This window comes from Leptodactylus fuscus, chromosome 2 (genome assembly GCF_031893055.1).
Source record: "Leptodactylus fuscus isolate aLepFus1 chromosome 2, aLepFus1.hap2, whole genome shotgun sequence".
In the NCBI taxonomy this organism is placed as follows: Eukaryota; Metazoa; Chordata; class Amphibia; order Anura; family Leptodactylidae; genus Leptodactylus; species Leptodactylus fuscus.
In genome coordinates, this window is record NC_134266.1 from 13,708,583 (window position 1) to 13,735,899 (window position 27,317).

The window sequence follows — 27,317 nt, forward strand, 5'->3', positions numbered from 1 at the left end:
GGGACATGATGGGGTTAACTGTTATTAATATGAGGCACATGGAGTTACTAAATTGTAATGCACAGGGTCAGATTTTTTTTTTATCCACAATTTGTCCTGGTATAGCGGTCAGCGGTGACAGTATTTAGTCCTGTAGGGGCCACTAAGGGACATAATACTGTGTGCAGGGGCCACTATTGGGTATAATACTGTGTGCAGGGGCCACTATTGGGTATAATACTGTGTGCAGGGGCCACTATGGGGGATAATACTGTGTGCAGGGGCCACTATGGGACATAATACTGTGTGCAGGGGCCACTATTGGGTATAATACTGTGTGCAGGGGCCACTATGGGACATAATACTGTGTGCAGGGGCCACTATTGGGTATAATACTGTGTGCAGGGGCCACTATGGGACATAATAGAGCGCGCAGGAATGCGTAGGAGGGACTCGGTCGAGATCTTCGGTGTCGGGGGGGGCCCCATGTCAAAAGTTCGCCACGGGGCCCCGCCATTCCTAGTTACGCCACTGATACCTCCCAACTTTTGAAGAACTGAAAGAAGGACAAAGTGTGCAGCGTGCATAGCGTGCTGTGGCAAATTTAGCTCCACCCACTTTTATGTTGACTCCGCCCATTCTCATTCATTCTTCATGTGCCCCCACACAGTATAATCCTCATACAGTCACCCGTAAATTATATGTCCCCCCTCCATCTCTCCCCCACTTTCATTTCCCCCATCTCTGCCCCCAGATTCATGTCCCCAATCTTTGCCCCCAAAATCATGTGCCCCATCTCTGCTCACAGTTCCATGTCCCCCCATCTCTGTCCCCAGATTCATGTCCACTCCATCTCTGCCCCCAGATTCATGTCCCCCCCATCTCTGCCCCCAGATTCATGTCCTCCCATCTCTGCCCCCAGATTCATGTCCCCCCATCTCTTCCCCCAGATTCATGTCCCCCCATCTCTGCCCCAGATTCACGTCCCCCCATCTCTGCCCCCAGATTCATGTCCGCTCATCTCTGCCCCCAGATTCATGTCCCCCATCTCTGCCCCCAGATTCATGTCCCCCATCTCTGCCCCCAGATTCATGTCCCTCCATCTCTGCCCCCAGATTCATGTCTCCCCCATCTCTGCCCCCAGATTCATGTCTCCTCCATCTCTGCCCCTAGATTCATGTCCTCTCCATCTCTGCCCCAGATTCATGTCCCCCCATCTCTGCCCCCAGATTCATGTCCCCTCATCTCTGTCCCCAGATTCATGTCCCCTCCATCTCTTCCCCCAGAACCATGTCCCCCATCTCTGCCCCCAGATTAATGTCCCCCCATCTCTTCCCCAAGATTCATGTCCCCCTCCTTCATCTGCCCCCTCATTATGTTCCACCTCAATGTTTAACACAAAAAAACACTGATACTCACTTTCCAACGGTCCCCCACCGCTCTCTCCGCAGTCTCACTAACAGAGTTGTAGGCGCGATGTCACGTCATCACATCGCACTTACACAGCCATTAGCCAGAGCGCCGCAGCAAAGCAAGGAAATGAGCTGTGACAGCACCTTGCTTTAGTCGTGTATGTATTCAACTCCTCCGGACGCAGATCTGAGTTTAAATCGGGACATACCTCCCGCCGACCGGGACTGCGGGACAGGACACCGAAATCGTGAATGTCCCGTGGAAATCGGGATGGTTGGGAGGTATGTATAAGTTATATCACATTACTCTACTTGCAGTTTTAACACTTGTCCATCACAATTCTGCTACAAAACCTGCACCACAAGCATTGACCAAAAAGCCCACATTTATCACACACACACATGCACATTTATATATAGTATGTACTGTATGTATGGACGCAGCAGAGTTTTTTGCAGATGCAATAGTGTGACATCGGGTGCAACTCTGTTATACTTTGAATCATTTGTGTGAAAATACAATAGACTGTCACTGTACATACTTGTATTTGCTACTTTGTGTAGTTTCACGTGTGTTCTATATAAAGCGGAATTGCACCAACACAGTGTCACGCATTATGGAAACAGTCATACACAGTAGACTCAAAATGTAGCAGAAACACTGCATGTGAATATGCACTAAAAATCCAGCAGGGCTGAATTAGGCTGCATGCACATGAGCAGGTATATGTACGGGTCCAGGGGGAAATTGCAGGGAGAGCACATGGACGATATGCATGTTCTGTCCCCGCTCTATATGGACCCAGAACCCAGGACACAAACTGTCCTGAATTTTGCCCTACATGGGCAGGACATACTACATGATGTTGTGTATGGATCACTAAGAAAATAATGGATCAGTGGCTAGCTCTTAGAAACATGGCTAGCACATTGACAAGGCACACAGTCGTGTGCAGGGAGCCATAGGCTGTATTCATGTATCCACAATTTACAGGCATGTTATGGCCATGATAACCATGGACAGCCCTCCACCTTGCTTGCGGGCCATGGACTACAGATACACGCCTGCTCCCATTCCTGTATCCAAAGTGGAGGTCGTCAACCCCCTGACACTTAGAATCTGGGGCAAATGCTCCTGGTATCCCCACCGTAGATCCACCAATGAAGACTTCTTACCTTGGGTTTTACATAAGACTGCACATAATATTATATTAACAAAGTTACTGATAAGTACCAAGCATCAAACAGACCCAAAAGGGTGAGAAACTGAGCCCCGCACCATGTATAACTTACTACCATCACCGCCAAAGACTCCGTAGATTTGGTCTTACCTTTGGTTTTTGACTTTTCTCTTTGTCCGAGACATTTGAGGGCTTTCTTTTTAGCATTGTGCGTGAAATTGATACAAGGCTTCACAGAGACAATCGTCAGAATGTGTGGCCGCCTGATCCCTCCAGCTTCCTCATACAGAGGATGTGACACCACCGCCGCCACGCTGTACCAGCAGCTGTTTTGCAACGTGCACTTTTCCTGTCAACCTGATATTTCGTTCATGAAAGTGATCACAGTTCAGTGTAATGAACACGATTCTTTGTTAATTCCTCCCACAAGACACATTTCTGATCACATCTATGTCTGTGGTTGGTATGACATAATGCCCAGGGCGGGTGATAAAACCCACAGTATAGGAAATACTGCACCTATTTACCATAAAGCACCATATGTGCGCTCTAGAGCACTATTTTATTCCTACTGTTAAACTACATAAACGTGTATTTGAAGTGTATTTTTACACGTGTATTTTGCAAAAATACACATGCGTTTACTCCGTGTGAAGGCTCCATAAGAGTTGAGTTACTTTGTAAATCCCTGTCACTACTTGTCCTGTATTGATCCAGTTAGGGCTCGTTCACACGTGAACAAAGGGGCGGATTTTGACAGCGGATTTCGCTTCAAAATCCGCCCCTTTACAATGGTGGTCTATGCATGGTCATGTGATGACCATGGGCTGTAAATCACATGACCATGGACTGTATATCACATGACCATGGACCGTATATCACATGACCATAGACTGTATATCACATGACCATGGACCATATATCACATGACCATGGTCAGACTTTTATCCACTAGAAGTAACAGAATGAGTGACAGCAAGCCGAAATCTAGAAAACTGTAAGGAATAGATACAGAAAATATATTGCAAAATTGTACAACTTTTTATTATACAAACCATAACCTATGTCTCTCAATATTGGTCTGAAAGCGGACAACCCCTTTAAAACTGTTGGAGTTTGACGGTTGCCTACCCCTGCAATAAAGCTAACTCTTTCATTGTGGGAGTCCTGCTAGGCCGATAGGAAGTATCTGTCAACAAACTTGTGTGTTTTTCGATGCCAAGCAGCAGAATTATGAATACAGCTCTGGGATATTTACCTATTAGTTACTTAGAAGCAATACAACATATGTAATGCAGTGCACAAACAAACTTACTGTTTTGTGATCTCTCCTTTTTTTTGTCTCCCCTGTCAAATTGTATCTTTTGTTTATTGTGTGTGATGTTTTAATGTATCAATTTATTTAGATTTAATTAAATTACATGAACAGTAAAGTTTACACATGGCCAGAATAAGGTTTGAGAGCTCTGCTTTCACAGTATAGTTGTATCTTGTGTATGTGGGTTACTTGAGGTTTTGTCTTTGTAAAAACCACATAGTGGAAGAATCTGCAGCATTTCTTGGAAGGCTCAGAAGTTTATTATCTGCCATCAAGAGCAATGTACAAAGTGGAAGGGAAGTGAGCCCCATATACAGCTAAAGCCAGGACTCCGTAGTATGTTCTGGTTGTATGGCGGTCATAGTAAATGAAAAGCTAAATAGTTCACATGCATGGTACATGGTGCAAGGTGCCATTACCCACCCTGCATGTACTGTGCTGCTCTTTACCTATGGTAATAGTACTGTGCTGCTCTCTACCAGTGTAACCAGTACTGTGCTGCTTTCTGCCAGTGCTACCGCTGCAACCCCTATAGCTACGTCTCTGATTTCCATCGTTTGGTTCCCTCCAGTAAGTTATCTGTGGTATATGATAACTTCTGTATCCATGTTATACGCGGATGCCCCAAGTTGCATAAACACAACGTTTTTGACCAGTGCAGAAAAAGATGTTGCATCTTACAGTTTCAGCAAAGTACATGAGATTTTACGTCATCTCATCTCGACATTGTAGGATAGAACTAGGGTTGAAACAGTCTTGAGATTTAAGGATTGTTTTTAAAATCCGATTTTCGATCATTTTCCATTCGAACCCGATCCCAATCCCAATTCCGATCCTAATGCAATTCAATGGGATTTTTTTTTAACAATCGAAGATCGCATTTTAAAAATGATCCTATTCACTATACAGCGTGGAGTACAAAAATGGAAGGCTTCGATTTTTGGACTCCACGCTCTGTAGTGATTGAAAAAAAATCCCCTGGCTACTTAGTCCCCCCACTTACCTGCACAGAATCGCTGCCGCTCCCCGTTCTTATCGCTCCTCTTCTCTCTCCTACACATGCCTTCAGAGCGCTGTGTGCGCCCCCACCTCCCTAGGCTAGTGTTAGAGATGCTGGGAGTAGGCAGGGCTTGTTGTGGCTTAGGAGAGTGTGGGCGAGATGTGAGTGCATAACTCACGTCTCTCCTCCCAGTACCAGCCCCCACACTCTCCTAAGCCACAAGCCCCGCCTTCTCCCAGCATCTCTAACACTAGCCTAGGGAGACGGGGGCGCGCAGGCCACTCTGAAGGCATGTCAATGAGAAAGAAGAGGAGCGAGAAGAACTGGGAGCGGCAGCGCTTCTCTGCAGGTAAGTTCAGCGATCGGTATCAGAATCCTGTTCCCGATCTTTTTTAGGCGGGATCGGAACCTGATCACGATCGTGAAATTTACTCGATCGCCGATTTTCTGCAGCGTTTTAAGCCGCATTTCGATAGGGAAGCCTGAACCATAGGACGTATTCATAGAATTTCTCCTAGGCTGCTTTATTTACCCTCCAACTAGAAATCTACAGATATAATAATGAATTAGAAATTAATTTCCTCTGATTATTGCTGACTCGGAGATAATAAATCGTTTATGTTTCGGCCTTTATGTAAATGTTCTCTTTCGAGTTTTTTTTTTAAAACATGAAATATGACGGAAGAAAAACAAATTTCAAAAAGCAGTAATAAAATGTGGAAAATAAATGACATCTCAGTAATATTTTCATCAAAGCCAAAAGAAGGAGATTATTTTCTTTCATCTCTGAAAATGTTCTCATTTCATGCATGAGATGTGCGCACTCCGCAGACGCCGTCGGTTTAATGCGCCTCTTCCCAAACCTGTGGGTATCTACTTATCTCCGGCATTCTCACTGAATCTTTCATTTACAGACACCTTAATGCCCTCTGACTGGGGATTGTATAGTACACAGCAAAGTTGTCATTATTGCTAATCTCTCGAGTGGATTTCTATGTACCGGCCCATGCAAAATATTTAATAAAAAAGAAAAAAAAATTGCAGCTTTGTGTACATGGAATTTGTAGTCAGGTCCAGTTTGACCAAATCTAGTTGTCTTGGGAACAAAATACTTAGAAAATTGTATAGAAAACTCCATTATTTAGGCTCTGATCACACTGGTGTTCATGGAGTCCAATGGGGCATTCTGGGAAGAAGAGCTATGCTACATTTCCTATTCCACTATATAAGTATACAGTAGGGCTCTGTTACATTGAAGAGGATTTTTTTAATTTTTTTAAGGGTCATAGAGATGAGCGAGTAGTGAAATATTCGAGATTCGATATTCGTTTCGAGTAGAGCCTCAATATTCGACTACTCGATCGAATATCGAATCCCATTATAGTCTATGGGAAAAATGCTCGTTTCAGGGGAAACCACTATTCAACTAAAGGAGAGTCACCAAGTCCACGAGTAGCAGGAGGAGAGTGTTTAGGACGAGTGAAGGAGAGTGCGGTACTTGGGCAGTCAGCACTGGGAATTATCTAGGGCCGGATGCGGTTTCTGTATATTACCATGAGAGCACAGAAGACGCGCAATTCAACCAGAGACTGTCAAAACTAGCCTAGTACCCGAGCGCTGGATGAGTAAAAGCAAAGTGAACGGAGTACAGGCCCACATACAGAGAAAGAACCGTACAGAACAGGACACGGCGCGGGGAGAATGATAGACCCGCAGGATAGTATTTTACCTTTGAGTAGCAGTCCCCAGCATCCCTCCTGCAGAACCAGCGTTGATTGGGTGAATGCTATACAGTGTACAGCATTCGGCCAATCAATGCTGGTTCTGCCAGAGGCTTTTCTGTGAGGAGGCGGAGTCTAAGATCGGACCACAGCAGTCTCCATTGTGGTCCGATCTTAGACTCCGCCTCGTCAAAGATGAGCCTCCGGCAGAACCAGCGTTGACTGGCCGAATGCTGTACACTGTATAGCATTCAGCCAATCAACGCTGGTTCTGAATCAAATCTTTACTGTGAATAGCTAGTGGTATTCGATCAAGTACGAGTATTTCGAATACCGTAGTATTCAATAGAATACCTACTCGATCGAACACTACTCGCTCATCTCTAGCCATAAAGAAAAGCAGCTATACAAGTATACAGTATGGTTCTGTTCACATTTAAAGGAGTTGGCCAAGATTTTTTTAAATTTAAGGCCATAAATATCTGATCAGTGGAGGGCCGATAGGTGGGCCACATAAGGATCAGCTATTCAAGGTTGAATCCAGTCCCTGTTCTATACAGTGTACAGAGCCAAAAGCAAACAGCTCCACCCTTGCATAGTGGTCAGAAGCTATTACTGCATCTCCGCTTCCATTGATGTCAATGGGAGCTGAGCTACAGTAATGCCGCCTAGCCATTATATAGGACATAGCGCTATCTGCTTCCAGCTCTGTTCACTGTATAGTAAGCAGACTGGACAAACCCCTGAGCAGATGCCGCCTGACAACCCCCACCAATGAAATATTTATGGCCTCTCCAAATTACCCAAAGCAAGAGAAAGTAAAAAGTAAAAATGAGTATAAGATTGATTATATACAGTCCTATGAAAAAGTTTGGGCACCCCTATTAATCTTAATCATTTTTAGTTCTAAATATTTTGGTATTTGCAACAGCCATTTCAGTTTGATATATCTAATAACTGATGGACACAGTAATATTTCAGGATTGAAATGAGGTTTATTGTACTAACAGAAAATGTGCAATATGCATTAAACCAAAATTTGACCGGTGCAAAAGTATGGGCACCTCAACAGAAAAGTGACATTAATATTTAGTAGATCCTCCTTTTGCAAAGATAACAGCCTCTAGTCGCTTCCTGTAGCTTTTAATCAGTTCCTGGATCCTGGATAAAGGTATTTTGGACAAACAATTCAAGTTCAGTTAAGTTAGATGGTCGCCGAGCATGGACAGCCCGCTTCAAATCATCCCACAGATGTTCAATGATATTCAGGTCTGGGGACTGGGATGGCCATTCCAGAACATTGTAATTGTTCCTCTGCATGAATGCCTGAGGATTTGGAGCGGTGTTTTGGATCATTGTGTTGCTGAAATATCCATCCCCGGCGTAACTTCAACTTCGTCACTGATTCTTGAACGTTATTCTCAAGAATCTGCTGATACTGAGTGGAATCCATGCGACCCTCAACTTTAACAAGATTCCCGATGCCGGCATTGGCTACACAGCCCCAAAACATGATGGAACCTCCACCAAATTTTACAGTGGGTAGCATGTGTTTTTCTTGGAATGCTGTTTTTTTTGGACTCCATGCATAACGCCTTTTTGTATGACCAAACAACTCAATCTTTGTTTCATCAGTCCACAGGACCTTCTTCCAAAATGAAGCTGGCTTGTCCAAATGTGCTTTTGCATACCTCAGGCGACTCTGTTTGTGGCGTGCTTGCAGAAACGGCTTCTTTCTCATCACTCTCCCATACAGCTTCTATTTGTGCAAAGTGCGCTGTATAGTTGACCGATGCACAGTGACACCATCTGCAGCAAGATGATGCTGCAGCTCTTTGGAGGTGGTCTGTGGATTGTCCTTGACTGTTCTCACCATTCTTCTTCTCTGCCTTTCTGATATTTTTCTTGGCCTGCCACTTCTGGGCTTAACAAGAACTGTCCCTGTGGTCTTCCATTTCCTTACTATGTTCCTCACAGTGGAAACTGACAGGTTAAATCTCTGAGACAACGTTTTGTATCCTTCCGCTAAACAACTATGTTGAACAATCTTTGTTTTCAGATCATTTGAGAGCGGGCTGTCCATACTCAGCGACCATCAAACTGAACTGAACTTGAATTGTTTTGTAAAGAGGAATGGTCCAAAATACCTTCATCCAGGATCCAGGAACTGATTAAAAGCTACAGGAAGCGACTAGAGGCTGTTATCTCTGCAAAAGGAGGATCTACTAAATATTAATGTCACTTTTCTGTTGAGGTGCCCATACTTTTGCACCGGTCATATTTTGGTTTAATGCATATTGCACATTTTCTGTTAGTACAATAAACCTCATATCAATCCTGAAATATTACTGTGTCCATCAGTTATTAGATATATCAAACTGTAATGGCTGTTGCAAACACCAAAATATTTAGAACTAAAAATGATTAAGATTAATAGGGGTGCCCAAACTTTTTCATAGGACTGTATATATATATATATATATATATATATATATATATATATATATATATATATAATTTAATTTACCTTTAACTCATATATACAGTATATATGTATATATCTCCTACAAAACAGCATTACAATAATGTAAAATATTGACTTGTGCTACCAAAACAAAAGCAGAAACATAAAAACTAAATAACCACATAGCAGAAAAGAAAAAGCAGAAGAAGCAAATATACATATTCCTTCCTGCCTCAGCAGTTCATAGAGAAATCCCCGCTTGCTCTTGTCTCCCAGGATTCATCTCGCAGTAAAGGCTCCATCTATCTATCTAAGCCTCAAGCAGGTAGCGTGCGATTTCCATATTCTGTATCAACAACAATCACTAATATATTAAATGAACAGAGAACCTCGACCCTTCACTAGTTTTTGTTCTTCTTCACCTAAATAGATCTAAACTGTCTGTGCTGAATAATATCTTAATGTATCGTCATAGCTTTTACAGCTCCAAATCCTCTGTATAGATATGGGGAAGCTTTATCAGACATTTTGTGGCAGTTTCTGATGTTAAAAAATATACTCAAAAATTTAAATTTTGGCACACAGCCCATGCCACATTCTAGAAAAATGGGCATGTCAGAGGTGGTGCTTAGCAGGAGAGGGTAAGACCTTTTTTGGCCCAACACGGTACGTGGTGAGGGGGTTTCCCTGTGGGCCTCCTAGCTTAACCCCCCCCTAGACCTACAGACAATATATCTTCGGTCTACTCTTAACTAGAGATGGAAGAACTGACTCATATCAAGCAGGGTTCAAAATGAATCTTCTAAATTGTTTACTTATTCACAAAACCAAACAAATGGAGATTTGTCTCCCAAACTAAAAATGGCCCCAGAGTATAATAGGTGGAGATTTGCAGGGGGTGACAAACATAAAAAGAATATTATGTTTTATAGATTGGTTCCTAGGAGCCCTGACAGTGTTATACACTATGTATTATAGATAGGTTCCTAGGAGCCCTGACAATGTTATACACTATGTATTATAGATAAGTTCCTAGGAGCCCTGACAGTGTTCTACACTATGTTTTATAGATAGGTTCCTAGGAGTCCTGACAGTGTTCTACACTATGTTTTATAGATAGGTTCCTAGGAGTCCTGACAGTGTTCTACACTATGTTTTATAGATAGGTTCCTAGGAGTCCTGACAGTGTTCTACACTATGTTTTATAGATAGGTTCCTAGGAGTCCTGACAGTGTTCTACACTATGTTTTATAGATAGGTTCCTAGGAGCCCTGACAGTGTCATATACTATGTATTATAGATAGGTTCCTTATAGCCCTGACAGTATTATACACTATGTTTTATAGATAGGTTCCTAGGAGTCCTGACAGTGTTATACACTATGTATTATAGATAGGTTCCTAGGAGTCCTGACAGTGTTCTACACTATGTTTTATAGATAGGTTCCTAGGAGTCCTGACAGTGTTCTACACTATGTTTTATAGATGGTTCCTAGGAGCCCTGACAGTGTCATATACTATGTTTTATAGATAGGTTCCTAGGAGCCCTGACAGTGTTCTACACTATGTTTTATAGATAGGTTCCTAGGAGCCCTGACAGTGTTATACACTATGTTTTATAGATAGGTTCATAGGAGCCCTGACAGTGTTATACACTATGTTTTATAGATAAGTACCTAGGAGCCCTGACAGTGTTCTACACTATGTTTTATAGATAGGTTCATAGGAGCCCTGACAGTGTTATACACTATGTTTTATAGATAGGTTCCTAGGAGTCCTGACAGTGTTCTACACTATGTTTTATAGATAAGTACCTAGGAGCCCTGACAGTGTTCTACACTATGTTTTACAGATAGATTACTAGGAGCCCTGACAGTGTTATACACTATGTTTTACAGATAGATTACTAGGAGCCCTGACAGTGTTATACACTATGTTTTATAGATAGGTTCCTAGGAGCCCTGACAGTGTTCTACACTATGTTTTACAGATAGATTACTAGGAGCCCTGACAGTGTTATACACTATGTTTTATAGATAGGTTCCTAGGAGCCCTGACAGTGTTATACACTATGTGTTATAGATAGGTTCCTAGGAGCCCTGACAGTATTATACACTATGTTTTATAGATAGGTTCCTAGGAGTCCTGACAGTGTTATACACTATGTTTTATAGATAGGTTCCTAGGAGTCCTGACAGTGTTATACACTATGTTTTATAGATAGGTTCCTAGGAGTCCTGACAGTGTTATACACTATGTTTTATAGATAGGTTCCTAGGAGCCCTGACAGTGTTATACACTATGTTTTATAGATAGATTACTAGGAGCCCTGACAGTGTTATACACTATACTCCAATGAGCTCATAAAAAGTGCCAAAAAAGCGATATATTGGCATTTAATTCAGGTAACCCATCTATCTGCAAGGCCCAGTTGATATACTGGGGTCTGGGAACTGGGGCGATTCCTCCCAACAGATGGCTACGGTTTACACATTGAACATGGAAAATTTTGATTCTTTATATAATTTTTTATTGTAACCACATCATAATGTAAAAATCAAAAAGTCATTTTTTCCCGTACGTCTCTCCACACGTCAGCTGTGCACATCATCTATTTAAAGGTTATCCTGCCAGAAATCTACAATTTTAGGGTTTCTGAGAATTAATCTGATCCTCAATATGATTAAAAGTGAACTGAAACTGAACAGAGTCTTCCTCAGCTCGCTGCACAGACAGCGCGCCACGCTAAAGGTCGGCGTATTTTACTGACAATGTGACACCAAAAACGTCATGCTTTTTTATTAGCCAAATTTCTGGAAAAAATTGAGTTAATAACATAAGGGCTAAAGATTCTCAATTTTATATCAAATCACAGCATTTGGTCTTTTAGAAGTGACTACTCAGCAGTGTCTGAGGCTATTGTCCGTACAAGATTTTAGGATCGGACACTAGGTGGTCCGTTTGCAATTTCCATTCATTTCAAGGGGATTTTATCTTGTGTCCTTTAGTGTCCGTTTACAACCATGTCCGTTTTTTCAAACTGACAAAAACATCCTACATGCAGGACTTTTCTGTCTGTCAGTTTTTTTTAATATTGAGGTCTATGGGCAACGGACATATAACGGACAGTAACTGAAAGTCATCAGCAGTGGCGTAACTAGGAATTGTACCCCCGTGGAGAACCTTTGACATTGGGCTCACCCGGACCGACGCCAAAGACCCTGACCAACCCCCCCCCCCCCCCCCGCATTCCTGCGCATACTATTATGCCCCATAGTTGCCCCTGCACACAGCATTATAAACCATAGTGGCCCCTTCACTCAGTATTATGCCCCATAGTGGCCACATCACCAAGTATTATGCTCCATTGTGGACACCCATTAACAATTATTATACTCTGGGGTCTTCTCTCACCTGAATATTCACGCATATGTGGGGCTCATACAGCATAATTTTGCTGATAGAGCCCCTTTAAGGGATACTCCAAGAGGTATTCCATTACTGGTCCGAAAGTGGAGATGGCCACAAGACCAATGAGGTCAATCACTGGCCTCTGCACTCATGTGATCCTCTCCCCTCCCGCTCTGTTTTGGAACTGAAGCGGAGAGAAGAGAGATCGGCGCTGCACAATGAAGATCTGGGGATAGGTGATCCTGCCACCTCTAAATTTGGAATTTTTCCTGGAGAACCCCTTTAAATATACAGAAACCAATTAGTGATAATTGGATTTACCACAATGGATTCATTATATTAATCTGCAGATACACAGGCTTGGTCTGGAATTGCATCACCTGGATGAAACGTTGGATTGGTGGCAACAGATTTCCGGATACGAGCCCGGAAATCATGGGAAATCCTCCCTTTTATATGGGAGTTTCCCACCTTATGTGAGTACAAGTTGGAACAGGCGATGACTTTACCCTGAGCGACACCAAAGCGATGCTGCCAATGGGTGCAACTATGAATTCTGCCCATTTGGAGAAGAGTCATTACACCGCTGTCTTTCTAGAAAGTACCAGACTGAGGTAGACGCCATGACACTAAAGTGACCGTGTAACATAGTCATCAGTATATCCAGTACAATATACATCATAAAATGCACAATAAGGTGTACACAGTACAGGTAAATATACACAACAGCTATACGGGCCAATCTTGATAAAGGACCTAAAAAGTTGCAGGTGGTCGCCTTGCATTAAAGCTTTATGACGTCGGCGTGCCTCATCTGACTTCTGAGGCCCAATAATAGGCCGCAGCAATGAACCTAGGGTGCCTGATGTCAACGGAAAAGAACCCTGTGGGCACATCTGACCAGGCAAGGATGCCCAGGAGAGGCGAGAGAAAGGGAGTATAACTGCTTGTTATGTTCTCTCACCTATTCTTGGGTCTGAGTATAATAATGTCACTTGTGGTTTAGGGTCAAGACGAACCAATTTGCTCATCTCTATTTGCCACCCTATAGCCGTATTATTTGCCATTTGGCCGCTTTCTTTGTGCCCCAGGTAACTTCCTAGACAACCACTTAGGCCTGTCTTATACAAATCACACAATAAGCCATATTTTCTATGACGTGGCGGATTCTATGACACAAACAATGCCGTACGTTATACAGAAACCTATACACAAGTTATAAGGGCAGCTGTGGAAACAGAAAGCAGCAGACACGTGAAGTATCTGAGGGTTTCTCAGCAGCCGTACCTTCGTTGGCCACATTTCCTGTCACAGAGCGCTTATCGCTAACATAAAGGAAGTCATGATCACCATCTCCCGGGCGCAGTCATTCGTCTCTGCAGGCTCGGGGCCTTCTTGTTTCATTATTCTACAACACGGTCAAGATGTGACAATGTAAAGGTAGAAAAAATACAAAAAGTACATGACTGAGATTAACCTTTCTGGTATGACAGACGATTACAAGGGATTTTTCTCTTCTTTCCGAGATCACTTCTTTAAAGCAAATTTTCTGAGCTACCAATAATGGCGTATTATAAGATATTCTAGATGGAGAGGATTCACTGGAAGAGACTCTCTAGTTCACATATAAAGGCACAGCCCAGAGTTAAAATATCCGGTGCCCTTCTGATGATTCCTTCAAATCCCAGTCCCTGCTTTGTATCTGTAAAATGGCCGCTAACTTCTTAGATGACTCTGAATCTTAATGGTACTCAAATGGCGGGCCGTGGTCCAAACACAGACTGCGGCCAACAGCGCTCCGAGCCCCTGTGGACATTGTTTGGGAGAGAGACTGATCGACCCTTTTACACTGATGTATTACAGTAGGGATCTGCACTCGTCCCTACTGCCTACACCTAAGTAGTAGAGATGAGCGAGTAGTATCCAATGGAGTAGGTATTTGATAGAATACTACGGTACTCGAAATACTCATACTTGTTGGAATACTATCGCTATTCGCAGTAAAGATTTGATTCAGAACCAGCATTGATTGGCCGAATGCTATACAGTGTACAACATACTATACAGTGGACAACATTCGGCCAATCAACACTGGTTCTGCCGGAGGCTCGTCTGTAACGAGGCGGAGTCTAAGATCAGAACACAATGGAGACTGCTGTGCTGATCTTAGACTCCGCCTCCTCACAGATGAGCCTCCGGCAGAACCAGCGTTGATTGGCCGAATGATGTACACTGTATAGCATTTGGCCAATCAACGCTGGTCAATGCATTCCTATGAGAAAAAATCAGCTCCCGCGAAACCGCAAGCTGCCAGCTCTCCTGACTAGCAAAGAACAGCGTTTACTTGCCGAATGCTATATACTATATAGCATTCAGCCAATGAATGCTGGTTCTGCAGGACGAGTAAGCTCACATTAGCACTTGCCTCCCATCTGGAAGGGGTCCGCAGGAGAACACCCCCAAAAGGAATATCGGCGCAACTGCAAGCGCTGTGCAGTTAAAGTGCACGGACCCGTTATAGTCTATGGGGTCCATGCGCTTTAACTGCACAGCGCTCCTCCTAAACACTCTCCTCCTGCTACTCGTGGCCTTGGTGACTCTCCTTTAGTCGAATAGTGGGTTCACCTGAAACGAGCATTTTTTCCCATAGACTGTAATGGGATTCGATATTCCACCGAGTAGTCGAATATTGAGGCTCTACTCGAAACGAATATCGAATCTCGAATATTTCACTACTCGCTCATCTCTAGTAAGTAGGCTGAGTATGGCTACACTGCTCTGCAGACAATAGGACGACAGCGGTCAGGAGATCAGTGTTTTCTCCTGACGACTTTCAGTGCCATTATACAGAAGGGGGGAGGGAGTTTCCTGTGCGTGCCTGCCACCTCCACTAGAGGCGCTATGAGAGAATCTATACCATTTTGGGGCAATAATGCCACAAATGTGGCACCAGATTATGTAGGGGCTCAAGGGGAGCATTACACTGTGTGGAGGGCTATAGGTATATAGGATATAGGTTATTGTATAGATGCAGTGAAATCCATTTGGTAATGTAATAGTCATCCAACAAAATACACAACGTTCACATCTTCATGTTATGTTCTGATGGGATCATTGTGGTGTCACCCGTGTCTTATCACTTCAAAACCAACATTTTTTTAAATATTTTTGCACAAATGATACAATTTTGTATCTTCCAATAAGAATGACTTGAATATCCTTTATGGGATCTGTCCTTATGGAACCGTTACAGGTAACACGACTTTTCTCAACTGGTGGCATTAGGATCGTGCAAAAAAAAAATACAAGAAGAAATTTATCAAAGGCTTACCCAAGCATATGGAAGGTCGGTGTCCGTGAAGGAACACGGGAGTTGGGCCTGGTGGTTACAACAAATGCACTTCTCCCATTCTTCTATTTGTGATGTTGAGAAAATCAAAGTATCAAAGTGATCAGGAAAGGATTTCCAGTCAGTGAATAAGTAAGATGGGTTCTCCGGACATGGGACCGTATATCTGGAAGGGTTCCATTTAAGGTTCATAGACCTATCTAAGGAGGCGTAGTTCTGTGTCATGTAGTGTTCTGCTTCTTGTTTTTTTCTGACTGCCTCCTTGACAACTTTCTTTTCTTGGGATTTGGTTAATTTCATGCATGTGGTTAATGGCTCTTCTTCTTCCTCTTCAATGTCCTGGGTAGGGGCTATAAATGGAACATTATGCAGATCGCGTAGTATTATGTCCTATTGTCATGTAGCACAACTTATACACGTTAGATTCCAGAAGGGATATAAGATGGAGAATACATAATATAAGGTTTCTTCTTATATGAGAGAGATATACAATATAGAATATGGCCGAAGTCTTCTAGACAGTCAGATAGTTCCATACAGTGGCGTAACTAGGAATGGCGGGGCCCCGTGGCGAACTTTTGACATGGGCCCCCCCCACCAACACCGACGACCTCGACTGAACCCCTCCTACGCATTCCTGCGCATTCTATTAGCCCCATAGTGGCCCCTGCACACAGTATTATGTCCCATAGTGGCCCCTGCACACAGTATTATGCCCCATAGTGGCCCCTGCACACAGTATTATTCCCCATAGTGGCCCCTGCACACAGTATTATCCCCCATAGTGGCTCCTGCACACAGTATTATCCCCCATAGTGGCCCCTGCACACAGTATTATGTCCCATAGTGGCCCCTGCACACAGTATTATCCCCCATAGTGGCCCCTGCACACAGTATTATCCCCCATAGTGGCCCCTGCACACAGTATTATGTCCCATAGTGGCCCCTGCACACAGTATTATTCCCCATAGTGGCCCCTGCACACAGTATTATTCCCCATAGTGGCCCCTGCACACAGTATTATCCCCCATAGTGGCCCCTGCACACAGTATTATTCCCCATAGTGGCCCCTGCACACAGTATTATGTCCCATAGTGGCCCCTGCACACAGTATTATGTCCCATAGTGGCCCCTGCACACAGTATTATGCCCCATAGTGGCCCCTTCACACAGTATTATGTCCCATAGTGGCCCCTGCACACAGTATTATCCCCCATAGTGGCTCCTGCACACAGTATTATCCCCCATAGTGGCCCCTGCACACAGTATTATGCCCCATAGTGGCCCCTTCACACAGTATTATGTCCCATAGTGGCCCCTGCACACAGTATTATTCCCCATAGTGGCCCCTGCACACAGTATTATTCCCCATAGTGGCCCCTGCACACAGTATTATCCCCCATAGTGGCTCCTGCACACAGTATTATCCCCCATAGTGGCCCCTGCACACAGTATTATTCCCCATAGTGGCCCCTGCACACAGTATTATTCCCCATAGTGGCCCCTGCACACAGTATTATCCCCCATAGTGGCCCCTGCACACAGTATTATCCCCCATAGTGGCCCCTGCACACAGTAATATGTCCCACTGTGGACACCCATAAACAATTATTATACTCAGGGGTCTTTTTAGACCCCAGAGTATAATAATCGGAGACCCGGGGTAATAAAAACATAAAAAACCACTGTTTCCTACCAGTCCCCCAGCTCCTACGCTGTCTTCTCCGTTGCCGTCCTTCTTCAATGATGTCAGACGTCACATGACCCGGGACGTAGGCCAGGTTCATGTGACGTCAGACAACTAGGAAGGAGGCCTGGCAGGATCATGGAGAAGTAAGTAACAGTGTTTTTTATGTTTCTTACCTCTCCCGGTCCGCCAATCACTATACTCGGGGGTCTGAAAAGACCCCTGAGTATAATGATAGCAGCGGTAGCGGCTGTCACCGGGCCCCTAATGTCCCGGGCCCTGTGGCAGCTGCTTCTGCTGCTATGGCGGTAGTTACACCACTGGTTCCATAGATCAAGCCATACACCCTTGACGCTAGAAGCTCAGGATAAACAACATGCTAATGTTCCTCTCGATCTAGACAGTAGTTTGTAGTTGTCTACTTATGTAAAAGTATCTTCATTTTCTTGGATCCCTGTGATGGTGGCATCGTGGGGTAAGGATTCAGTGCCAAAAATGGTCAAAAATATTTATTCCAAACTAAATAAATGCCTATAACAAGATCTATAAGGCTATTCATAGAGATTTTGGTCATGACTCCTGACCTGCAACCAAAGATTGCCACGTCGCCCAGTGACTCTTTCACTAATGTTTGTCGCATGGTGACCCCAAGGACCATGAGTTATAGTGTCCAGTCTTTTCATAACATCAAGTCACAGCGCTCTCAGGGTTGCAATGCGAGTCAATTCACCGAAGTTGCGGCCAAAATCACCATGTGACCCTAGCCTAAATGCAAAACACTTGTTCTGACAAAAGTAACATCAACTACATCAGGATATTATGTAATGAGACCCTTACATTGTAGCAGAGCGTGTCTCATGTCATCATTGGCCTTCTTATTCCGGACTATTTTCTGCAATCTCTTCAATGTCCCCATTGACTCTGATTTGCCATCATCTATGTCCTGATAGAGAACATACAGACATGGTTCATATCAATAAGCGGCAGTATATACAACCTACTTCTGTATGTTGTGTCACGTAGAGAAATCATGGGACCCCACATTCAGTATTCCTGCTGAACTATAGGAAGTGTCAGGGCTGCGTCTGCCATGAGGAGATGAGTATCTCGCCCCAGGCAGCGGATTGCAGAGTCCCTGAGGGTGTAGCCTAAACAGCCTTTTAAATAGGATAGTTATTGAGCAAACAAACTTGTGAGATATATATGTATGGCTTAATGGCTTAATGGCTCCCTTTTTGTATAGCCTCATGGGATTCACTTTTTTATTCTCACCATCTCATTGGTATTTCCAGCTGGTCCTGGATTGCGCGGTGGATTCCATTGTTCATATGGTGGAATCTGTCAAAAATTACCGATAACCATTACAGTCTAGACATCCACTTCTTACAGAACATTAATGTAGTACATTTCTCTATTGGCTAAACTTTGTAACTGGTCCAACCAATGTAACATATCTAAGCACCCCTGCTATTGTCTAACCAGTATTGACACTGTAAGGGTCCATTCACATGGAGGAAAATGGTGAGGAAAATGGTGAGGAATTTGGTGTGGAATTTCAGCGCCTCCCATTGATTTTAAAGTGTAGCATGCGTAAGCCGTGTTTACATGTCTAAATGAGCGGCGCGTTACTCCGTGGGAACGGGGCCTTACAGTGCTGATGTCATATGCACTATATAAGGTGCTGCAAGCATCATCACAAGCTAGTTGCAGTAATGTTGGAGATAGTGAAGGATCTGTGATTCCATACAGGGATAACCGGAAGTAAAACTATTATTTGGGCCTCCACGTATTAGACTCTGGCTTCTAAAGAGACCTCAAAGTATAATGGTAGCGGCAAAATCTGTGGGTGCAGCCCAAGATTATTTGAAAATTCATACGAACGAACCCCGCTTGTTATGAGCCAGTTTGCTCATCTCTAGTAATGACATAGGGGAATGGTACACATAACTGTCAATTAACTCATACGTTCCCGGGTAGAATAACAGAGAAATGGGACAATACAGAATCTTAGAATTGATATACTATGGGGAATTTAAGTATTTGCTGTAACAGATAATATAACACTAGCATCTGCCCGCGACTTCGTCTGTGGGTTGGCGTGGGCACTGAGCCACTTTTATTTAGGAAAGTCGGATTGGTTAGGATCCGGCGTGCAGCCCCTGAGCCCCCTTGTGGGCCCCTGCCTCCATTGCTTCTCGCCTGGCCGCACGGCCTTGCTACCTAGTGCCTGCTCCTGGCTTCCCCCCTCACGACCGTGCACCTGCCCCCTTCTTCCGCTGCACACATGCCCCTGCTCCCCCTGGCGCGCCCCCCACACCCCTGCCTCCCCCTCCTGTGCCCCCCTTCCTCCCGGGGCCCCCCCCCCCTACGCACCTGGCCCCTTCCTCCCCCGCGCCCATGCCCCAGTTCCCCCTGGAGCTCCTGCCCCCATCCCACGGCCCCTCCCCTCCCGCACCCCATTCCTCCTGGGGCCCCCCATCCCACGGGCTATCACCCCCCTATCCTGCGGCCGTCACAACCGCTCCCCCCTCCACAAACTCCCCTTCCTCGTGGCTTCGCAACTCACGCAGTATTGGTTGCTGAGCTGAAGCAGCCGGCGTACTTATCCAACCTCCAAACACGGCACAGGCAGAACAGTGCAGTCTCCTGGTGTGCTCACACCACCGGCACAGGCGATGACACTTTCGCGGCCGCTTTGTCGGGACGCTCCGGAGGTGTCAGAGATGCCTCTTTTTCAGGCTGCAGACTGGGCAACAGCTCTGCCCACACAGTCGCAAAAGCCAACCGGGGAGCAGTTCAATGGCCTGGGATGACGTCATCTCAGGTCCTTGAGCATATCACGAAGTGAACATCGGCATTAGCGGCAGGGAAGTCCAGTGGTCGACGGGGATGGTAAGTAGTCTATGTTTCAATCCGGGAGCCAAGGTATGTATGTGTGTAATTTCAGGTCAATCCTCTCGTAGGCGTGATTGAGGAACAAACATCCAAACACACAAACGTTCACATTTCTAATATTAGTAGGATAATTTAATGTATGCTATAAATATATACTGGAATTTCACTTCTTCCTCTTTAGCATAAGTTATCGACCCACTGCATGTATTTGTCACAACATGTTTAGCAGGGTGTGTGTGGTGTGTGAAAAACTACGGAAATTCCTCAGCTTCAGAGACATACATGTAATGTAATAGGCTGGATGGAATGAGATTGTGCTGAGAGATCCTGCTTGGAGAGGGGAGAAAGAGCTGCTGCAGTCATATGGGAGCATCATGTAGATCACTTTATAGAGATCGTTGTTTTTCACTTTGGATCCTGCTTATGTTGACATTAGGGAAAACATTGTTACTGTAAATTCACTGTAATTTAATGTTAACTCAGAAGACGACATGACACTGCCCAAAGGGATGATCACTTGGTGTTGCACCGATAATAACTAGTCGTTATCTGCAGCTTATACGGTTATGGTATTTGTGATAATACAGTTAATCTGTGATTGTAACGTAAGACAAGCGGTATAGATAGAAATCTCTAGATAACTCGGCCTTCCGTTTAAATGTTCTAAGATTATCTATGCAAAAGCTAAAATCGAGCACAAAATCACTTTATTTTTCTTAAAGGGAACCTGCCGGGAGATTTGGTAACAGTAAACCACCAGCATGTTCTTAAAGGGGTTAGGCCATAAGACGAGAATGGGAGGTCACAGCGTACAGACAGTTACGTAACCCTGACCTAGACAATAACTTGACAATAACATAACGCACGTCAATGGAAATGTTTCATTGACATATCTGCAAATCTTTTAAACATGAATTTCTGATGTCAGACCTGGGTGACTGTACAGAGATATTTGTTGCTACAGAGACGTCGCACTGTCTATTGCAGTGGTTCTTTCTCCTGTGCCACCCACTGTTTCGCTTCCTTTCTTTTTGTTTTGATAAAAGAGGTTCTGCAGTAGCTTTAGTGAATATTATACCCTTCTATGTCCCAGCTGCTGCAAAAAACCATAAACTTAGAAGCTTCCTACATTCTGCTTATTCATTGAACCAAAAACTAAAACAGTATACAGTAAGCGCCCCCTAGTGGTGGCTGCAGGCAGAAATTATATGAATATGTGGCTTTGGACTGGAGATGATTTGGAATTTTGGATCAGTCCATGATTTACTGCACAACTTACCTGGGAGAGATTTTCTTCCAGTTTCTTCCGGGTAAGTAAAGTAGTTCTGTCTCCCATCAAGTAGTCTTCTTCACTGAGATCTACAATATATCCATAGAAAATAATAAAAGTGTTATGTTCAAGGGATACAACAACTTAAGGAGATTTTTGTATAGCCTACTAATATTATAAATGTGAAAGTTTGTGGGTTTGGATGTTTGTGGATCAATCACAGCCAAACGGCTGAACACATTTTTCGGAAATTTCACACAGGGCTACATATTGGTCAGGAAGGAAACATAGGCTACTCTAAAAGTGGGTCACTCACCCCAAATTGCCACCGCGACCGTCAAATGTTGGCTCCGGCGCCGCTGGAGGACCTGCCATGACGTCAGCGCCGGCATTTCAACGCATCTCCTATTGATGCATGGCGATGTGTGGGCGGCCTATGGAGCCAGCACCGTGGCCCCATACGTTGGCAGCCAAATGTGGGCATGGCGAGAGACCATGTACAGTCTGTTGAAAATGGCGGCTGCCCGCATGTTGCGAGTGCTGCTGCCATTTCGGTCAGCTACAGCTTGTCTCATGCCGACGTAGTAGGCAGCTGCGCTCCCAGCCCTGAGGCGGACAGCTGCACGTCCCCGCTAATGTGCGACCGGGAACCCAGACATCTCGGGCATGTGCGGCCGCAACACACACGCTTCAGGAGCATCGCCATGGTGAGTGCGGTGGGTACAGGGAAGTGCAGGGGAGGGGGGGGGAAGGCAGTGGTGGGGGAGAGGAGGTGGTTTGGGGGGGTTCTGGGGGTGGGGGTTAGGCAGGGGGTTCAGGGGGGTGCTTTGGGAGGGGGGCGTTAGGGGGGGGAAGGGGTTGGGAGGAGGGAATAAGTAGTGAGGCCACCAGGGGGAGTTGGTATGTGTAGCACTGGTGGGGGACGCTGTGGTGTGCCGCGGCCGGGTTCCTGATGCTATGCGTGGATGGGAGTGGCGGGCTTCGGTGCGGTACGACGAGGAAACTGGCTCGGCGATGCCGCACATGCTCGGAGAAGGCGGACGGGTGCACGGAGGAGTATGGGCCTGTGTAGGTGGTGATTGGCGCAAGGAGTGAGGGCGGCGCAGACAAAGTCGTGGGTAATGCTAGTGTATTATATTTTATTCTATTTTTATTATTCTATTTATAAAGTGGTGATATTCTGATATACTGTATATTGTAGCCAGTGAGGTTTGGGAAAGAAACCATTTTATCAGTGCAATTTTATATCATGGTAAAATGGTTTTGTGGGCCCCAGATATTGGTGGAGTTGAGGGAGGAGGAGGCAGATAACTATTTGTGTCGGGTTACACATACACATGTTCTGCATAGATGGACAGTGGACCTCAGAATTATCTCCTTGGATGGGTCCAAGACACCCACTGTATGATACATATTATGTATGATATATACAGTGCTGTGCAAAAGTTTTAGGCAGTCATGGCTAAATGCCGTACAGTAAAATTAGGTTTTTATTGTTTTTTTTTAGATTACCAAAATGAAACGAATAAAGAAAAGAGAAATGTAAATCCCATCAATATTTGGTGTGACCTTTGCCCTTTGGAGGAGGAGTCCTGAAAGTGATGATCCGGCCCCCACAGATATAACCCTGATCTCAATAGCATCCAGTCTGTCTGGGATTACATGGAGAGACAGACGGATTGGACAAGCCTACATCCACAGAAGATCTGGGCTTGGTTCTCCAAGATGGCGGGAACAACCTCCCTGCTGAGTTCTGCAGCGAGTTCTGTCTTTAAGTACCAAGAAGAAGTGATGGAAGCAAAGGGCAAAGGTCACACCGAATATTGATGGGATTTACATTTCTCTTTCCTGCATTCACTTTGCATTTTGTTCCGTGACACTTCTATTAACCCTATTATTTATGAAAACCTTCTTACTTTGCAGCATTTGTTCACACTTTGTACGGTACTATATACTGGTATAAGTGGTAGTAAGGGATCCCAAACAAGTGGCTTTACACATATGGACGAAAGCGATGGGTTACTGCAGATGAGTTAGGATTGCAAGATTCATTTTGCGAATACGAGGTTATTATTATAAGCAGGGGACTAGGTGAGGTACAGACAAAATAAAAAATACAGATACTCACCTCTCCTCAACTCTCTTGGGCATCCGGTCTTCTTGCCCAGTTTCCGATCTTCATCCATGGCTTCTTCCAGTGCCTTCTTCAACATCATGAACCCCAGGATGACCACTGAGGCCTGGGATTGGGCCTCCTTGGTCATGTTTGGTGCACTGACACCATGATGCTGGGTGTGAAGTCACAGAAGATGCTTTAAGAAGCTGCAGAAGCTTATGGATGGAGATTGGACACCCAGGAGAGGTGAGTATCTATGTTTTTGTTTTGTCTGCACCTCCCTGGGGCCTTCGCTTCTATTCAGACCCCAGAGTATAATAATGGTTCGTAGGTGGCGATCCCCAACAATTTCAGCTGACAATTTGTAAGAAACCCAACCAGTTCCCATGAGGACATATTACCTTCAATAGGACAGTGTCTTCTGAGGTAGGAATCATTGTCCGGTCTCCTGGAGGTAAGATAATGTGCTGATATCGAGGTTCTCCTGTCTGACATCAATCACAGGGACACAAGTTATTGCCAGCAGTCAGTCATTACATAAGACAAATGGATTTCCTACTAAAGGCTCCATCATAGGGACGTTACATTGATACTATCCAAATGGCTTCACGTTGGACGATGAGATAGTGTAAAGTTGGATTAGTAAAGATTCCATCACTTCCCTCTGGAGACTATTCTCATCGCATTGTCAAGATGTTAATACGTTGGTTAATGTTCCATTGATCTACTAATGGTGTCGTGTAAGGAAATTCCATAATACGTTCTATGTCGTGCCATTGATTCATAGACTTGGTGATCGGCACATGATAAGGATATATGGATGGAAGGATTTACTCTCTATAGTGATGTCATAGATTTTATTTGTACTGTAATTCCATATAATGATATGGGATACATTGTGCATAACAATGAACCATTCCTATTGTGTGCCATGAAATATTAACACGTACCGAATGCTTCATTTTCTGATATGGATTTCTGTATGAGCGACCTGAAAGAAGAGAATTTTTAATAACGTTATTAGATATGATTTATGGTCAAAGCTCACAAAGCATTGGGTCCAACTGAGAAGATCTCCACTATGCAGCCACAGAGCACCAATGGGCGTCACGTTCTGATAACACTGGTCTTTGCACCACCTACAAAACACAGACCCATCACACCATCCATGGTTCCTTTATAAATGGAAGTGATGATGCCAGTGTGGACAATGCCTCGCTTTACTATACCATGAATTATAGCCAGGTCTTGTAATAAGGTGAACAAGAAATATGTTGTACGTTTAGAGGCTGGACAGAGAAGCTGAGACAGGTCAAGTCAATGTGACCTCAACTTCAGTGAGCCAGGTCAGCCAAAAGGTCCATCAGCCAACTGTGATACCCCAACAATCTGATAAGCCCAGGAAACTCTTTTAATAAACTTCACGGATCACAGGGAGGGAGGGCCAAATGCCTCATGTATTTGGGGATGGGTTAAGGGAGTGGGGAGCCCATGTGAGGAGGAAAGAGGTGATGGAAGACAAGTTGGCCGATGGACCTTCTGGCTCAGTCTACCTCATTGGGCTGACATTGGAGCAGCATCTTTACATGCACTTAAGTTGTGGTCCCATTAACCTGACCTTTCTCAGCTTCTTTATCCAGTATCTAAACGTACAACGTATTTTCTGTATGTCCCTTTACCTACTTGGTCCCCATTAACTTCAATGGGGGCCATGTGGCCATCAAAACAGACAAAGACAGAACTACGGAGCGGATATGTTTTTACTGTGTATCAGCCATTCCAAACAGACCATCGCATGGCCGTATTTGGCTCCGTTCTCACAGAGTAATGCGCCGCTCATTTAGACACGTATACGCGTGTCAGAGCGCCGGCTTACGAGCGTAACACATTGAAAAGCCTCCCATTGATTTCAATGTGTTACGCGCGTAAGCCGGCACCCATTGAAATCAATGGGATCTGATTTGACACGTGTATACGGGTCTAAATGAGCGTTGCATTACTCCGTGAGAACGGAACCTTTCACTGCTGTGTGAATAAGCCTCAGATAAACCTATGAGTAATTTTGCACAAGCTGGATAGTACCTGTAGCATAGTACTATGTATACTGCATACTGCGGCATCAAATACAACGGCAGGCACACCAGGCAGTTCTCATTTATTTTTCACTTACTTTTTGCGTATCTTGTTTACGTCAGTAGGGTTCACATCCGACAGTTCCTTAAAAGAAAAATATATAAAAATATATGTCAGAAAAGTTCCAGATGGAGATACCAAATATATCCGAGGATGTCCTTTTGCCACCTGAGGCATACAACGTCGCAGTTTTCTGTCTTTGGTATATGTCAGGACACATACTTACCTTGGAAAGTGCAAGCACAGATTTAATAGAGATTTATTCTTATGTTTGTTTTCCATCTCTAATGGTTAGAAATGCCTATACTGGTATTTGTATGCAAGATCTCCTGCTTGGTCCTTGGTGCCAACTACAGTTCCCGAAACAACCCACCTGGATCAAAGTGCGGTTCTGTATTACAGACTGATATATTGGGATTATTTATATTATAAATATCTTATAATATATATAATACTGTTTGCCAAATTTATTACACTGTGGGCAATAGGTGGCACTTTGTTACAGAACATGCTGTCATGTGGCATCTGTGATATCTCAAAAAAAGGTTCTATGTCCTACAAATGCCAACGTGAATACAAAGAACCATTACAAAGTACATTTGGGGTGGGAAACCCAGAAACCCGAGACACTATCAGTCCCAGGTATACAAAGAATGTGTGTAATACAATGAAAAATTGTGTAGTTTATAGTATACATTAGGGAGAATGTTTGCCGATATAGGCGTACGGAGACTTACAAGTCATTCCTGCTCCGCTAGGGATTCTGGGTAAAAAATATGCAAATCTATTCTCCAGGATGTATTTAGGAGAACAGTGCACTCTGTACGCCGCCCTCTAGAGGGCAGCCCCTTAACATCATGCATGACTCAGTTAATAAGCCTACTGACATGATGCGAGGTTTATTGCCAAATTAGTATTTCTATTCCAAAAGGATCAGGGGATAATCGTACACATCATGGAGAGTGTGTGCCTACATAGGCAGTACGGAGACTTACAAGCCATTCCTGCTCCGCTAGGGATTCTGGGTAAAAAATATCCAAATCTGTTCTCCAGGATGTAATTAGGAGAACAGTGCACTCTGTATGCTGCCCTCTAGAGGGCAGCCTCCTTAAAATCATGCATGACTCAGTTAAAAAGTCTATTTAATCATGATGCGGATTCAATTAGAGGGCTCTAGAGGGCGGCGTACATAGTGCACTGTTCTCCTAATTACATCCTGGAGAATAGATTTGCATATTTTATTCCAAAAGGAACAGATTCCCAGCTATGGACAGCGCTGTTTCGGTCTTTTGGACCTTGTCAGCATATCACAAGGATACTAATTTGGCAGAGTGAGGGCAGCATACAGAGGCACTGTTCTCCTAATTACATCGTGGAGAATA

General features: G+C 44.2%; 1 protein-coding gene across 3 annotated transcripts in view; it reads right to left on the reverse strand.

Annotated features, from left to right (window-relative positions):
• SAMSN1 (SAM domain, SH3 domain and nuclear localization signals 1) overlaps positions 1-27,317 on the reverse strand; it is a 75,046-nt gene that overhangs the window by 27,136 nt on the left and 20,593 nt on the right. For 2 of the 3 annotated variants that reach the window (XM_075263480.1, XM_075263479.1), the window contains 7 exons: positions 25,973-26,019; positions 24,753-24,793; positions 24,204-24,290; positions 21,696-21,775; positions 18,794-18,859; positions 18,359-18,464; positions 15,817-16,184 (listed from right to left, as the gene is read on the reverse strand). In XM_075263480.1, coding sequence (XP_075119581.1) covers positions 15,817-16,184; positions 18,359-18,464; positions 18,794-18,859; positions 21,696-21,775; positions 24,204-24,290; positions 24,753-24,793; positions 25,973-26,019 — 795 coding nt within the window. Of the gene's footprint in view, positions 1-2,722; positions 3,058-15,816; positions 16,185-18,358; positions 18,465-18,793; positions 18,860-21,695; positions 21,776-24,203; positions 24,291-24,752; positions 24,794-25,972; positions 26,020-27,317 lie in introns of those variants that run through there. The other variant, XM_075263481.1, reaches the window with a different exon arrangement.